General features: G+C 41.8%; 1 protein-coding gene across 1 annotated transcript; it reads right to left on the bottom strand.

Annotated features, from left to right (window-relative positions):
* Window positions 1-10,361: 10,361 nt before the first annotated feature.
* LOC138656969 (general transcription factor IIE subunit 1-like) lies at window positions 10,362-15,563 on the bottom strand. The gene is made up of 4 exons (XM_069744378.1): window positions 14,925-15,563; window positions 14,251-14,452; window positions 11,293-11,525; window positions 10,362-10,891 (listed from the first exon to the last, which is right to left on the bottom strand). Exons 1-4 carry the CDS (start codon window positions 15,370-15,372, stop codon window positions 10,506-10,508), a joined length of 1,269 nt encoding a protein of 422 aa, XP_069600479.1. The 5' UTR covers window positions 15,373-15,563; the 3' UTR covers window positions 10,362-10,505.
* Between the last annotated feature and the right edge of the window lie 1,270 nt (window positions 15,564-16,833).

Genomic DNA, 16,833 nt, shown 5'->3' with positions numbered 1-16,833 from the left:
GCTGTAGGTATTACCAAGCAAACCACAATTCTTAACTCTAGGCATCACAGTGCCAGGGTTCACTGTAGGTATCACTGAACACACAGCAGGGTTCAGTGTAGGTGTTGTCGAGGCACCACTATACTTCACTGTAGCCATCATTATTTTTGTAGTTAGGTTGTTTTTTTTTCAGCATAGGTCTCATTCTTAATCCTTCAATCACACTGCTGAAACATAGGCTCGAGGTTACAGTTTTGGTCCATTACTTCACAGAACAGAATCACAAAACTTCTCAGACATTGATTTGCTTTTGCACATACTGGAGGTGACTTTTATAGCACTTTTGCTTCAGTAGAGGTGTATTATAGGTCTTGGGATATGGAGACCTTCAGCGTTTAGTATTACTGTGCAAACTGAAACCTCAGCACTTGCTACCACTAAATCTTTTTTTTTTCTTTACTGTCAAAGGTTTTTGACTTTCTTCCTCAGGGATCTGGTGACAACCTCATTCTTCGACATCCAAGTAGAGTAGCCAGTGTTCCTTTAAAGAGACTCTGAACAATCTGTGCTGACATTCTCACCACTCAATCATTTTAATGCTTCTTCCCTCCTGCTAGTTTTCCCTTTATCTCCGCAGTCTCTTCTTTAATTGACAGCTCTGGCTTCATATAGCCAGGGAAGGGTGCAGATAGATGGAAACCAAGCAGGAGAGATATTTGGCTGATCCATGAAGCCCCGAGCGCCTGTCCTCGGTTTAAACAGTCATCCTGTGCTGACAGAGTCCCTTTAATTTTATACCTAGGTACATTCATTGCCTTCATATTTCTTTGTATCCTTTTTTCCTTGTTTGTACAAAGCAATTATCTTAACTTTTTGAAGCACTCTTGAATATTAGGAAGAGGAGGCCATTGCACATGAGTGAGTGAAGATTCACCAGGAAAGCTGGCAGAAAATAAGTTGGGGTCTGGTTATTTATCATGTTTGCACCAGAACATGAACTCTTAACAAGAAATCCGCATGCGTTTTTTTTGTGTTTTTCTCACGTTCTTGATGCGTTTGTGCGTTTTTTTCCGGAGCTTCCCAATGCATTAAATAGCGGGAAAAACGCGAAAAACCCGCAAAATGAATGAACATGCTGTGTTTTTTTCGTGGAAAAAAAACGCATCATGTGCACAAAAATTGCGGAATTCTAAATGATGGGATGCATATGTATGCGTTTTTGTAGCGAAAAAACCGCAACGTGTGCACACAGCCTTAAGCATTAAAGACTTGTCATGAAAGGGTGAATAATTCTGAGACTGCAGTAGTCCGTATAAGTGGCATATTGTGGTGAATTTGGAATAACCTCTTGTATTAATATTGTAATAAAACAAGAACAAGCAGCAGAAATCTGACCAATAAAGCTCATAAGCAAAATTTCCAATGGGGATTGAATAATTGATTGTAACTAAACATGAACATACAAAGTGAGAAGGTTTGTCTCCTACTAGTATGCACATACACCATAAAGCCAAGGTTATTTATTTTTTGTCCGCAATTAATAGACCTTTTTTCATCAGTGTTCTGTATCTGATTTCCAGCCATTATTGGTCAGTGTATTTTTACGATCTGTGTGTCATTTATTTTTCTTGCACGCAAAAAGGTTTTCCAAGCTTTTATTAGTGAATTATTGACTGAAAGCAGACAGATGGGCTCTGTATACTGATGGTTTTTTTGTGGACCCAATTATTTGAATTGACAAGTTTGGTCTGCAAATCGGACCACGTTAGGCCATGTCTTTAAAAAAAAAAAAAAAAGGCTCATTAACCCTCCGTCACATACAATATTCGGACTAACGAGTTCACATACAATGTGCCTGTCAGGCGCCTGCTGGAAAAATACCTATAATATCTAATGTTTGCAATTTCAGTGCTCTAAAAGTGATCAGTGACCTTCATAGGGATGTAATAAAAGAGACTACACATAATCAGTTGCAAAAAAAAACATTTACTTAACATAAAACTAATAACTATGAAATACAAACTTTTCAAAACTCCCGCCAAATAGTCCCCAGTTCGACTCTCTCAAAAAAATGTACAAAGAAAATTTTTGAACACAAACTTAATTTTAAGGTACCTTAAGTACTATTAAAAACATATTCAATCAGAAGTAGATGCTGAGGTTTCCCCAGAAAAGTCACACTTGCAGAGCAAATAGCAAGAATTACACACCATTTTTTGCATGTGTCAGGCAAATTGCTTTATGACATTTGAGACATTCATAATTTGAAAGCCTTCTGGTTCCGCTTTCCGTTTGGCAGGTGGTGCATCTCCTTCTTTTGTGAGGTGGTGCAGATGGTGACTTTTCACCATCATCTTCTGGGCGGAACCTTTTGAGCTGAACTTGAAGGCGAGAGGGGATACCGATTGTTTTCACGCTTCTCCTACGTAGCTCTCCAAGTACTAGTTCATGGGCCAATTTTTTCAGATACAATCGTCTACGGAGTGGTTCAAGCTTGTTTTCAAGATAAATTACTTGTGAATTTATACCACCCAAATTCAACATAGCAAAAATTATGACCATTGGCCAGCGTTTGATGTTTCTGCTGACGTTGAAAGTGGAGCACATCTGATCTGCTGTATCCACACCCCCTTTGGTGGCATTGTAAAATGTAATTATCTCCGGGTTTTTTTCTGCCCCAGTCCCAGGATCGATGGCAGCATCATCATCATGAAGTGTTGATAGAAGAAGTACGATTTTTTTGGCATGTGGTACATAGGAAACTAAAGCCTTTCCATTATGGAATGCAAACATACTGCTGTACTGTTGTCTCTCTTTCACACTTACAAACTGTGGCGGCAATTCCCTTTTGTTTTTTCTTACAGTTCCCACATATGACAGCTTCTGAATTTTCAGATAATCAATCAGATCACAACTTGTAAACCAATTGTCAGCTGTAATATTGCGACCCGATCCAAATAAGGGTTCAGCCAGTCTTTTTACAACATCAATGGGTTTGTTGCTCACACAGTAAGGACCTTCTGGTTGTTTTCCTGCATAAACTTCCAGGTTGTAAGTGTAGGTCTTACTGGCATCAACAAGGGCATAAATTTTTATTCCATATTTGTTTGGCTTTGATGGAATATATTGACGAAAGGCACATCTACCACGAAAACCAGGGAGCATTTCGTCAATAGTGAGATTCTCTCCAGGGTAATAACTTTGTTTACAGTTTACAACAAATCTTTGAAATATATCACGAATTGGAGCAAGTCAGTCATGTGTTTTGCGTTCGGTTCGGGTAATTCTGTCGTCAAACCGAAGGCAACGAATTAGAATCTTGAATCTGTTTATGGACATAACAAGGCTAAATTTTTCAACTCCATCCCCATCTTTACCCCAAAGTTCCTCCAAACTTGTCTATTTGCCCTATAAGCTCCTGCAAGGTACAGTAATCCAAAAAAAGCACGCAGTTCTATTTCATCTGTGGGCTTGATGGTTCTGTTGCAGATGTACTTGTCCTTTATAATGTCTATATATTGGTTGGTATATGTGACAATAGAGTCCAGAACGTCATCTGTAAATATACTGTTCCAGCATTCAACTGCAGTTTTTGCATTACGTGCAGTTCCTATTACTGCAGGAAGGTGAGTAATAATGTTTAAAGGTTCCCTACATTTTTTCTGGAATGGCTTCTTGTTCCATTTAGTATTTTTATCTTTTCCAATATAATATGATCCAACTTCTTCATCCACACTTTCTTTTATAAAATCTCCCTTATTTCTATGAAATATCCTCACATTTTGTGCTATACATTCATAAAACAAGCTAAATAAACTATTGTGATGAATAAAAACATAAAATACCAACCTTACTGAATGTGACGTATTCACATACAATGAGCCTGAGAGATCTGTGCAGCTATATCCTCTCCCCTGAAGCTCTGAAATCCAACTGTGATATCAGGTTTCACAGACCTTCAAGAGACAGGAGACTACCTGGAGGGAGGGGGTTTCCTCACAATCTGGTGAGGAAGGAGAAATGAAAGTAAAAGAGAAGCGCATGTCAGATCAGTTGTATGTGACGGAGGGTTAATGGGTTGTGCCTCCTCCTAGCCCCCAACTGTAAATGTAAGTTGGCGCTTGCTGAGCTTTGTGCAGCACAGCTGTATATTTCTGGCCGGGGTTTTTCCGGTGGTTGCGTTCCTCACAGTGATTCCAGGGCTTTAATCAATCTGCCCAGGACCTTGAGACACCATGGCTCTTGCAGATTCCCTGCGCTGTTAGGCTACGTTCACACTAGCGTTATGCTAGTGTGCGTCGGGTTAGCGTCGGACGACGCAGCGGCGACGCACGCGTCATGCGCCCCTATATTTAACATGGGGGACGCATGCGTTTGTTTGTTGCGTTGTGCGACGCATGCGTCTTTTTTGCCGCAAGTGTCGGACCAAGAAAACGCAACAAGTTGCTTTTTTCTTGCGTCCGATTTTCGGCAAAAAACGACGCATGCATCGCAAAACGCAGCGTTTTTGCGTGCGTTTTGCAGCGTTTTTACGTGCGTTGTGCGTTGCGTCGCCGACGCAGCGGCGCACAACGCTAGTGTGAAAGTAGCCTTAGTGATCAGCGGAGAAAGTGTGCGGTGGGCATCCCTATATTACACCTGACCCTGCTGTGACGGCCACAATCGTCTCTCTATGGTGTAAAAGCAATAAAACCTAAAAAATATACATTTGGAACTACAGTAATTGTAGTGACCTGTAGAATAACATGTCATTCATACTGAACAGTGAGTGGTGTAAAATCAACCCTAGAAATAATAGAATTACTGTTTCTATTCCACTCTCCCGCAAACATATTGTGCTCTGTACACGCACAGCTCAGGGGCAGCCATCTTCATCTGCTGATAGAGGACATTGTAAAATATCAAAAGGTGCTTTTCAAAGTGTGACTTGGCCTAGCCATGGCTGGTAAGTCAGACGTCGCACCACTGTACTTTCATTTCACCACCTTTGTTAGAAGGTATACATTGTTTATGAAGTAGAAAAGTGCAGCGCGCCGCTATTCTATACGTGTAAAAACAAATGCCTTTCATAAAGAAGGTGAAACATAAGCGTCACCGTACCACACCTGAACATTTCTTTCCTTGTCTTCTTTTCTTCAACTTCCAAACAATCTTTAGAAGGATGCAGAGATTGTAATGTTAAATATGAACATGCCCACGACGTAAGCCCCTCCTATCAATAAACTGCTCCCCCTTGTGAGAGCGGGGTCACACCAGTATATATTCTCTCATCCAAGAGAATCGGGCCAATTATGCAAATCACACTCTGAGCAAAGTTCGATGACACTGTGCTCTGATTCTCTTAGATGGGAAAAAATACTTTCTCCTTTCTGTCAGTCCATGAATAGGGATGGGCGGACTAGTGGAAGTTCTGATCTTGTACCAGAACAGTACCTGAACCTCCACCAGAACCCCAATGAAAATAATGGATTCCCTAACTGCTAAGAAAAAAAAAAAAAAAAAAAAGATCTCAATCTCGCTCTCCAGACTTCAGCAGAAATTCGGTGTTCAGGCCCAGACAGTGAAGGTGTGGTAAAAACGCCGAACATTTCTGTCCGGGTTCGCCCAGCTCTATTAATGAACATCAGACTGCACTCAGATGTCATCCAAGTGCAGTCCAATATTTTCCATGGACTCATTGACTTGCATTGCCAAGTGCGAACCAAATATTGGACCAAACTTGGGCATGCTGCAATTTTTTTTTTGGACCAACTTTGTTCAAGAAAAAGATTGGACATGTGCACTGCCCCATAGAATACTTTGTCAGATCGCACTTGGATTGAAAATAGTCACGTGCCCGAGCTCGCTTACTCATAGGAGTATCCTGACAGGCAGTAGTTTACATAAATGGGCTCGCTTCTGTGGGATTCCTCCTACACTTATCCTGCATGTGCCCTGTCAAAGCAACCATGCGCCCAAAATCAATTTTGCAAAATCCAAGCTTCAAATGGTGGTGCTTGTGTTCTGAGCCCAACAACGTGCCCAAACAGAACTTTACATCTATGTTTATGGTGGTACTGGTCGGGAGAATTCTCCAAAAGGGAACCTGTCAGCAGGATTGTGCACAGTAGCCTACAGACAGTGTCAGGTTGGCGCCATTATACTGATTAAAATGAAACCTGGGTTGATGAAATCTGTCTTGTGGTTGTTGTTTAATCTTTATTTGCAGTTTTCAGTGAATGAGATTCTCGTGCTTCAGGGTGGCCTGTGGCTGTTCTTGCGCAGATTGAGAGCACTGCTTGCAGATAGATAATACTGCACAAGCGCCAACATTTTACTGGAGTTATTTATTTTTTTTAATTACAATATAAACTGCGCAATTGCAGTTTTTAAAATAGGCAAGTCCCAGAATGATCAGTGACCTGTCATTTAAGCCACAATGAAGAGGAGGCCAGAGCACCACACCACCCTCCTATAGGTCGCCCAACCTAACCCAACCTCTGGCTTAGGTAGGGAGTATTTAGACCTAGGGTGCTAAAGGGATATTGTATGTGTCGCATCTGCGCCCTTTGTTGCATGGCGATTATCCTCATCTCTTTTATATATATATTGAGGATTTGTTCCATAAAGGTGTTTTCATAAGTATTTTCAAATTTAAGGAGATCTATTGATACCTCTCACGTCGTCTACAGTTTTCTGTGATGCTTCCAACATCATAAAAAAAATAAGTACCATTACACAACGATACCGATGTAAAGTAGCACAAACAATCTGGTTTGAGGATATAAAAATTAAAAGTTTGAAAATTACAAATTTTTCTGAGTGTTCAGCAAATTTCAGATACAGTTGTGCTCAAAAGTTTACATATCCCGGCAGAATTTTTGCTTTCTAGGCCTTTTCTCAGAGACTATGAATGACAGTTTTGGTGTTTTCTCCACTAATGGTTAGTGGTTGGCTGAAGCAATTTAAACTACTGTGGTTTCTCTTTTTAAATCATAATGACAACCCAACACCTCCAAATGACCCTGATGAAAAGTTCACATACCCTGGTGATTTTGGCCTGATAACATGCACAGAAATTGACACAAATGAGTTTGAATGGCTACTAAAGTTAACATCCTCACCTGCGACCTGTTAGCTTTTATGCGCACACACACACACACATTACAAGCAGAGTGTGTTTCTGGGATCCAGACAGACTCTTGCAACTTTCATCTAGCCACTGACATTTCTGGATTGTGAGTCGTGGAAAACAAAAGAATTGTCAATGAATCTACAGGAAAAGGTAGTTGAACTGTATAAAACAGGAAAAGGATACAAAAACATCCAAGGAATTGATAATGCCAGTCAGCAGTGTTCAAATTGAGTAACAAATGGAAAATCAGGTGCTCCGTAAGAACAAAACCACGGTCAGATAGGCCAACAAAAATGTTGCCTGCAACTAGCAAGAAATTTGTACTGGATGCACAGAAAAACCCACAAATAACATCAGCTGAAATACAGGACTCCCTAAAAACTAGCGGTGTGGCTGTTTCAAGATGCACAATAAGGAGGAACTTGAAAAATGGACAGCATGGTCGAGTCACCAGAAGAAAGCCATTACTGTGCAAATGACACAACACAAAGTATCTTGCCTACAATACGCAAAATAGCACAGAGACAAGCCTCACAACTTCTGGAACAAGGTCATTTGGAGTGATGAGACCAAAGATGAATTTTTTGGCCACAACCATAAATGTTACATTTGGAAAAAGGTCAAGGCCTATGATGAAAGGAACATCATTCCTACCGTAAAGCACGGAGGTGGATCGCTGATGTTTTGGGGATGTGTGAGCTACAAAGGCACAGGAAACTTGGTCAAAGTTGAAGGAAAAATGAATGCAGCACATTATCAGCAAATACTGGAGGCAAATTTGCACTCTTAAGCCCGGAAGCTGCGCATAGGATGTACTTGGATGTTCCAACATGACCGATTCAAAACACAAGGCCAAGATGACCTGTCATTGGCTACAGCAGAGCAAAGTGAAGGTCCTGGAGTGGCCATCTCAGTCTCCTGACCTCAATATCATTGTGCCACTCTGGGGAGATCTCAAGCGCGCCGTTCATGATGGCCCAGGAATTTACAGGGACTGGAGGCTTTTTGCTAGGAAGAGTGGGCAGCTTTATCATCCGAGAAAATAAAGAACCTCATCCACAACTCACACAAAATACTTCAAGCTGTCATTGATGTTAAAGGGGGCAATTCATGGTATTAAGAAATGGGGTATGTGAATTTTTGATCAGGGTCATTTGGATGTTTTGTGTTGTCATTATGATTTAAAAAGAGAAACCACAGTAGTTTGACAATAAATGGCTTCACCCAACCATGAGTGGAGGAAAAGTTTTGGTGTCATCATTCATATTTTCTGAAAAAAGGCCAAGAAAAATTTTGTCGGTATGTAAACTTTTGAGCACAACTGTATTTTCATTTTCATAATTAAACCTTAATCTATTGACCTAAATTTACTACTACCATTAAGTCAAAAGTGTCAGAAAAACAATCCAAGGATCACAGTGGCTCAGTAGTTAGCACTGCTGAGGTCCTGGGTTCAAATCCCACCAAGAACAACATCTGCATGGATCTTGTATGTTCTTCCCGTGTTTGTGAGGGTTTTCTCCAACAAACATACCGATGGGGAATTTAGATAGTTACCTCCAGCAATGACCATGTCTGCAAAGCACTGTGGAATATGATGGCACCATATAACTAAGCATAATAAGGATCATTCCAAATGTAATACATCATAAAGTGATAGGTCAGATTTGAAAAATTAGGTTTAGTCACAACTATCAAAACTAGCCCAAGAGGTTAAACGATTCAGATGCCTCATACCACCACAAATGTCCTCCCATCAGTGACTGGAGAATGTGTCTGTTGTAATGTATGCCACTTTTTCTCATGTCTAAGCAGGACTTGCATTGAGAAGCCATGGAAAGTAAGACTTGCAACCAGGTAAAATAGTTTAAAAAAAAGCCATTTGGAAACACTTAACCTTCGCAGTAGCGGCACAATGCAGGTCTTAATGCGACACTATAGGAAATCATTAAATGCGATGTCAGCGTGTCACATGTCACCGTGTAGTCCTGGCCTGATTTTATAGTCATGGGCCACCTTGTGCAGTTCTACCGAGGCTTTAGCTAAAGTTCAACCCTAAATAATGTATGTAAATTAATATAATTTTTTTTTTATATCTACAGTGCCATCATATTCTGCAGCAGTTTACAATTCTGATGGTATAAATATGCTAGTATCTCTTCTGAACTCCGGCCGTGATTCATCATAACTGCCGATCACACCAGTCTTGATGAGGAGGCAGAGTAAGATTTCTGGTGTAACAGAGAAAAAGGCAGCAGGGATGTGAGAGATGAACTCCACAATTCATTGGGTGCTATAAAACAGCGGCAGGTCCTCCAGGAGCCCAACGACCGACGCGTTTCGCCTTTCAAAGCCTTCCTCTTGGTTGCACAATGCGTGTGGGAAAACATCCTTACATAGAGTAAAACCGCTAACCACGTGTCAGTTGTGGTCCAGTCAAAGAGATTGAAAAAGTGCACAGACCTCGGGGCAATTACAAAAGAAAGATCCTCAACAGACAATCTGGATATTTTTCTGAATGCTAGATTTCCATCTGGGCGTAACGTTAGACAGGACTTCAGACATTCTACTTACTATGTGTTTTTTTCTTTTCTTGTTCACGGTTTCACCTGTAATGCAGCAATCATCTGCAGGTCTGGTGATTGGAGCACAACTGACACGTGGTTAACGGTTTTACTCTATGTAAGGATGCGTTCCCGCATGCATTGTGTCACCAATAGCAAGGCTTTGAAAGCTGAAATGCGTTGGTCGTTCTGCTACTGGAGGAACCGCAGCTGTTTTACTGTACCCAATAAATTGTGGATTTTATTTCTCCTGCTGCCTCGCCCGAATGCCTTTTTCTCTGCTCCGCTATCCAGCTCGTGCCAGGGCGGCTCCGCGCGACTAACAGCTGGTTTTGCTGCAACTTTCATGGTGAGCTAATTCTTCACCTTCCCTCCTGCCTTACTGTATTTCTGGTATAAGGTATGCTACTCCTGAATTAGACAAGTGGGCGTTGCTGCGTCCTGCCACAACTCCACCCACTTTGATGAATCGGGGCCTTCATGTTTCTAGTAGTAATACTGGGTTACTCGTTTTTTTACACATTTGGGCAACCTTTGATTTTAGAAAATCAAAGCTGTTCAGATACAAACTCCTGGAACCTGCAATAATAGAATACTTTTTCGACTGATCCTGTCACTAGAAATGTCTGCACAATAGGGAGCACATCTTGTCCTTAAAAACATCAAAATGGAAAGCTGGAATTGAACATAAGCAACAATAAGACTTTATGCTGCAGAGTTTATTTACTCATCATCACGGTGCACAATACCCAACCATACATCGTATGTGCAACAAAACTCAACAAAAGCAGGATCATGCTTTTAAAAAAAAATAAAGATTTCTGGTCCATGTTAGTACAGAAAATAAATCACTCAAACGCGGACTGGAACATTTGTTGTCCTATTCTGATGTACGCTTCTCTCTCCTCCTCCGTCATAAACGACACAAGACTTGGGTTCTGACTGACGTCACTATACACATGGGGCTGGCCACCAACCATGACCACTGGGTCATCAGCTTCAGCCTCTTCATCCTGCTCGGCGCTGCTCATGGGTTTCGCCCCTTCTGGCTTTGCGCGTTTTTTCTCTTCATCAGACTCGCTGGTGTCGCTTTCTGAATCACTTTTGGTTATTTGAGTGACCGTTGGGCCAGATCCAGATTTTATTTCGTGAATTAGGAGAGTCCTGAGCACTTCATTGTCAGCACCATTGCCCTTATTGGCATTTTCGTCAATATTTTCTAATTCTTCAGGTACTTTGGGAAAAGATGAACAAATTGTATTAAAGTTAAACTGAAAGAGGCTGAGATTGTGCCGAGAGAACCAACCCAACCTCTGATTTTATATTCTTACACAAACAAGATAAGGTCGCCTTTATACTGAGCCGACATGGGGGAGCACAAAAATACACCTGCAGGTTAGAGACAAGGACCTAGAATGAGGTCGCATTGGGTGATCCGGCACACGCATTACATAAGTGATAGAGGCACCAAACATCCTAAATTTAATGTGACAACAAGAAATCAGGTCAAGTAGTGTTTGTTTTATCGCCCTTCAATACAGCTGTACTAAGGCTACAGTGTTCCAATCACCAATCCCAGTGACCATCACAGATTATACAGAGGCCGAGTGACTTGGCATCTCACTCAATACTCACAGAGATCAGTCTTTATTTCTTCCGGAAGCCCCTCAGGGACAGACACCGTGCTTTCCTTCATCCACACCGGCTGCTCCTTCCCTTTCTTCTCTTTCACCTTTTTAAGCTCCGGCTCGTTTACATTAATGGTCACACTTTGGACATACATATTGTCCATAGATGAAGTTTTGTTTGCCCATCGCCCTAGGTTCCCTTGCATATCAACAGCTGCCATGTCAGAGCTCTGTTCACAGCTAAAGTAAATAGGCTGGAATTATAAGCAGCAGCTGCCAGAATTTATATACTTCACATTCCTAAATATTCCAATAGTCACCTCTCAAGCATTTACCACCTAATCCCTTACTGACCAGCCCATTGTGGGACTTCACAAACAAGCACGTTTTCTTCCTTTTCATCAATGTCATTCGATCACTTCATATTTTTATGTTAAAAAAGCACACCTCCTCTCATCAAAATTTGTATCCTCTTCATATTCTGCAATCAACCTATTACACAGCACTGTGTACTTACAATTGCTCATTTTGTCTTTCTACCCAGCTAGTTCTTCTCTTTTCTGCTAGGTCTTTGACATCGCGTGAATAAAAACTGACTAGCTGAAGCCTTCTAAGCTCTATGTATAAACAGGAGGTCAATTTTCCCTACATGAGTCATCACTGCAAAGTCTCCGGCAGGGGGAAGAGGAAGCAGCTGGGTAATTAATTGAACAGAGGAATGATTTCTGCAGGGACAAGAGTTTCTACATAGAGCAGAAAAAAAGAAGAATAGCTGGGTAGAAAGGCAAAATGAGCTACCGTAAGTACTCAGTGCTATCTAATATATAATTGCCTAGAATACTACTTCCTGCAATTTGTGCCAACTTCCGTGGCTTTGTCCGGAGCTAATGTGCGGAGATAATGTCCGGAGCTAATGTCCGGAGATAAGTGACGTCAACAGTGTCCAGTGTCTGATTGGTTGCCGCCTGCTGCGAGCGACCAATCAGAAACGTGCCGTACTGTGACACACTCCGCCCGCCATTTTGGTGTGATTTTTGAATTTTTACCTCACAGCAAGTTTCTACTGCGTGGAGGCGGGCCCAGTGACGTTGCTCTTCAAGCTCCTGCCGAATTTCGTCAAAAAAATTATAATACCATTTACCAAAACTATATATATTTAGTTGTGAAGTGGTTCAGTGACATTTTCACACCAATTTTGAACTTTTGTTTGGTGTTTTCTCCATATACTGCCTATTATTTTTGTTCTTTCTTACTATTATTTATTAATTGTATTATTCTTACATTTGAATAAATAAAGTATATATGGATTCTAGACTCCCGATTCTTTAGAATCGGGCTGCCATCTAGTACAATATAATTGCAATATATTAAGAGGATATAAACTGATGGGAGGAGGAGGAGTGTTTCTTTAACATATATACAATTATGTACAAGTGCTTTTTTTTCTTGCGGGATACGTTTTTTTATTTATGTCACCAGTCATGTACCGTTTAGTGTACATTTTATTATTGTGTTCTGTTTTTTTTTTTTTCTAATTGTGTTCACCATGCAGAGTAATAACTTCAATCACTGGGTCTGTATAATTGCTCCTATAACAAATTCCAATGTGTTTTTACTTCTACTTTTGAAGACAGTGGCCCAAGTTTATTAAGTTGTTCAGCTAAGGCCTCTTTCACACTTCTGTCCTTTTCCTCCTGTCGAAATCTGTCAAGTTTTGAAAAAACAGGATCCTGCAAATTTTTCTGCAGGATCCTGTTTTTTCTCATAGACTTGTATTTGTGACAGATTGTGACGGATGGCCATCTGTTTCATCCGTTGTGCACTAGATCCATCGGAAAATAGCGGTCCATCGTGCAGAAAAAAATGTTCAGAGGAATGTTTTTTCTGCACGCCGGAAAATCGCTCAGCGACGGGTCCTGCGCTGCCCGTCGTCGGCTATAATGGAAGCCTATGGACGCAGGATCCGTCGCTGACCGTCAAACACAGGTATGGAAGGATTTTCAAGTCAGGGAAAAATTCTCTCTCCCTCGCTCCAGAATTTCCTGCATTGAAATTCAGATTCTACCACGTTTGACGCATCCGTCAGATTACTGGATGTGTTACATCAGTTTTCCAATCTTTTTATGACGTCCATCGATACATCGCGCCGACGCATCATGACGGCCGTCTCAAGACGGAAATGTGAAAGAAGCCTAAGCAGATGGGAAATGTTGGCAGTGGAGGGAAGAAGTAAACAGACTATGGCAGGTGCTATGACCCACATTGGCTCTAGGTGCCAAGACTCAGCAAATGTCCTTATTATGGCTACCTTAAGGCTGGCGCTACTGGAGACCAGGACACATCAAGTGTCCACCATGTTTTGCTGCTACATTGTATCTCAACACAAGTTAATGGGGGTCGAATTACAACTCCAAGGGCACTGCCACCATTACAAGCAAGGCACAAAAAAATCTGATGCAGTTGGACTTTTTGCAACGTCCTTCTCTTAGTACCCTTGGTTTCGCAATGTGCCCTCACTTACTGCAATGTAGCAGCGAAACATGGTGAACTTTGGTTGTGTGACGTGTGAATTTCAAAATTGCCATGTATTATGTATAAAATCATGGCGTACTCTACGGCTAGGACCCAAGCTGATGTTATAAAGCAGCATTGCTGGGAACATTATGGCCTTCATTATAAGGTAACTACATGTCCCGGTTTTATGCTTCCATTATGGTTACATGATGGTAATATATGAAATTATATGAGTGCTCTTACTGGAGAACTAACGTCAGTACATTACGGCTGATGCCATTATACATTCAACATGGCTAATGCTAATAGAATAGCATTACAGTCCGTGGTGTTAGAGATGCGCTACAGGGAGCTCTGCAGGTCACTATGGCAGGGGTCACTATGGTGGGGGGGTCTCTATGGCAAGGTTGAGGGCTGCTACAATTTGCTGCCGTTGCCATCAGGCACTTACCTGTTTGCAAGCTCTGGGATATAAGTTGGCTGCGGCTCGAGCAGCTCACATGGGAGCACAATGTCTTCTGTCTCTTGGAGAAGCACAAAGATCGGTTCAATCTGCTCATTGAATTTCGCAAGTAACGTTCTGGCATCTCTTTTCGGCATTGATGAGAAGTCTTCTTCTACTTCAGCATTGCAGTAAGTGCAACGAAAGAGCTCTGCCGGAGAAACAGGAGAAATTACCTGCAAGAACCTTTAACTACTTAGCTGCCACTATTGTCATTTGCTGACCGCAGCATTTAAGTGGTTAGATCCAGGGGGAGAACAGTTACGATGACATCCAGTTATTCAGTACATTATTTGGAAAAGAGAATGGTGTCATTCAAAACTACAGCGAGTCCCACAGAAAATATGTCCCCTCAGAGCACGATGCACAGTCTGGCTATGGGTCTGCGGATCGATATATGTCTACAAGGCTGCCATGTTTGGGTCAGAACATCCGGAGACTGAATGTACTGTACTTTGTGTTCACGTTAAAAAAAAAGCACTGCAGCAGCATTGTGTGAACACATATCAGTGATCTAGTTATTATGGCAACAGCAGCAGACAGAAATTTCGGACCCGTGCAGCTACACATAGTGTGTGTTATCACCATTACCAGAAAAACATAATTAGAAATAAAATAAATACCTGTAAATGGGTCAAACAGCTGATTCACCTCCAGGTCAGAGTAGGTGCTGAGACACCCAGGACACTTAAAGGAAGCCCTTATGGTGGATTCTCGCTCATCGGACTCAATCTTGCGGCGAACATGATCCAGTTTATACTTGACCACATCTACTAGCACTTTGTAATTGATGTAATAATAGTTGTGTTTGGTGCTCTTCCCATTGGAGCCGGTTTCTACACGCATGCGACACTTGATGAATTTATCAGCCTTTAAGGTGTTGAGGATTGCTCGGAGCTGCTTCTTCTCAAACTTGAGGAGCAGAGCAATGTCATCCTCTTTCACGCAAGGATACCTGATGAGAACGTCGAGGGTCAGAGAATGTTCCAACCCATAAAATCCACGGACCATGTACTTGGCCAGTCGTTTCAGTGCGGCTGGGACCTCGGTCATGGTGTCTTGGTCTCCCATTGTGAAAGGATGAACATCAACCTCGTATAGCTACAAAATAGAGGATTAAGGATTATACACTGCGATCATGAAGAATGGCCGTGAGGTAGAGGTTTCTCTCTGTAGTATGCAACATTAATTACCAAGGGAAATGGCATCAGTCAGGAAGTACTCGGTGAATTTACTGATTTCACCTGTGAGCAACAGAACATTAGCCGGCGGCCTGCTGTGTGTCACCTTCACAATGAATTCCCAGGTGGTTCTGCCAAAAGCCAGCAGCAAACACCTGAGCGGGACTCTGGAGTGTACATGGCATTTATGATTTCAGGCCTTTGCATCATTCACTAAAGTCTGTTATGTCAGATCTAGGGTTCGGGCGTGTAGACGGATTAGATTACTGCTGTGAAGCAAGTTATGAAGAAACAATGGAGACAAAAAAAAAAAAATCTGTGGAGCATTTCACAACCAGATGTGCACAAAGGTACCAGGTCATTGCTCTTGAATATTGCCACGTGTTCAGACATAGCTCATTTTTGGGGCATTTTCTATCATTTGGATACATGTACAGTATGAGAGATTGAGGCTTTATAAATCTCCATTCAGATGCTGGAGACACAAATGTGGTGTATTAGAGCCCTATGGGTTTCCAGTGTCAGTCAGAGTAAGGTTTGGGCTACATGGAAACTTTGGCAATGGCAAATTTTGCAAGTGATCGCGGTCCCATTGTGACCCACAAGATAAAGCGGCAAGCAAATCGCAAAGAGTAGGAAACAGGATTTTTTGCGACTTGACCAGGCACCTGGCTGTTCATTATATGATCCCATTCACTTACAATATGCTGCGATGTGGAGCAATACAGCAAACTTGGCCACGTGTCACGGCTAAAGTCATCATGGAGCCACAGCCTTAGACCTCATTCACACGTCAGTACTGAAACACGTATGTGGCAAAAGCTGTGCCGCTTTCATCGGTATGCTGCATCAGTGTGTGATCCGTATGTCCATTTTTGCCATCAGCCAACAGTGATTTTACAGACGGATAAAGAAATAAATAACATGACACAGCTTGTCCTATACATTACAATGTTAACCACGGACTGCACAAAGATGCCATCCGTGTGCCGCACGTGTTTTTCACAGACCCGTAGATTTGTATTGGCCCTTTTCATCCGTGCTGCTGGACTAAAAAAAATGGACATGAGATTATAATGGGTTTGTGTTCGATCCGTGAGAACGCGGATAGAGCAAGTAAAGGCACCACTGACTTCACAGAGTCCGCTACCATTTAGATCTTTACCGCTAGTGGTGGAACGTTTCATAGGCAGCAGCTCCTAGAATCGGACATTAGCGGCCTTTAGCACTGCAGCTGATGTGACAGGACATCTCCCGACATGTCCTCATGGGCCGCTACAGACCTCCTTCTATAGACTGTCATGATAATAAATGTAAAAACGAGCAGCTTTGCAATTTACTTCTTATGGCT

The sequence above is a fragment of the Ranitomeya imitator genome, chromosome 1 (genome assembly GCF_032444005.1).
Source record: "Ranitomeya imitator isolate aRanImi1 chromosome 1, aRanImi1.pri, whole genome shotgun sequence".
Classification (NCBI taxonomy): domain Eukaryota; kingdom Metazoa; phylum Chordata; class Amphibia; order Anura; family Dendrobatidae; genus Ranitomeya; species Ranitomeya imitator.
This window is presented reverse-complemented; position numbering and strand designations above follow the sequence as displayed.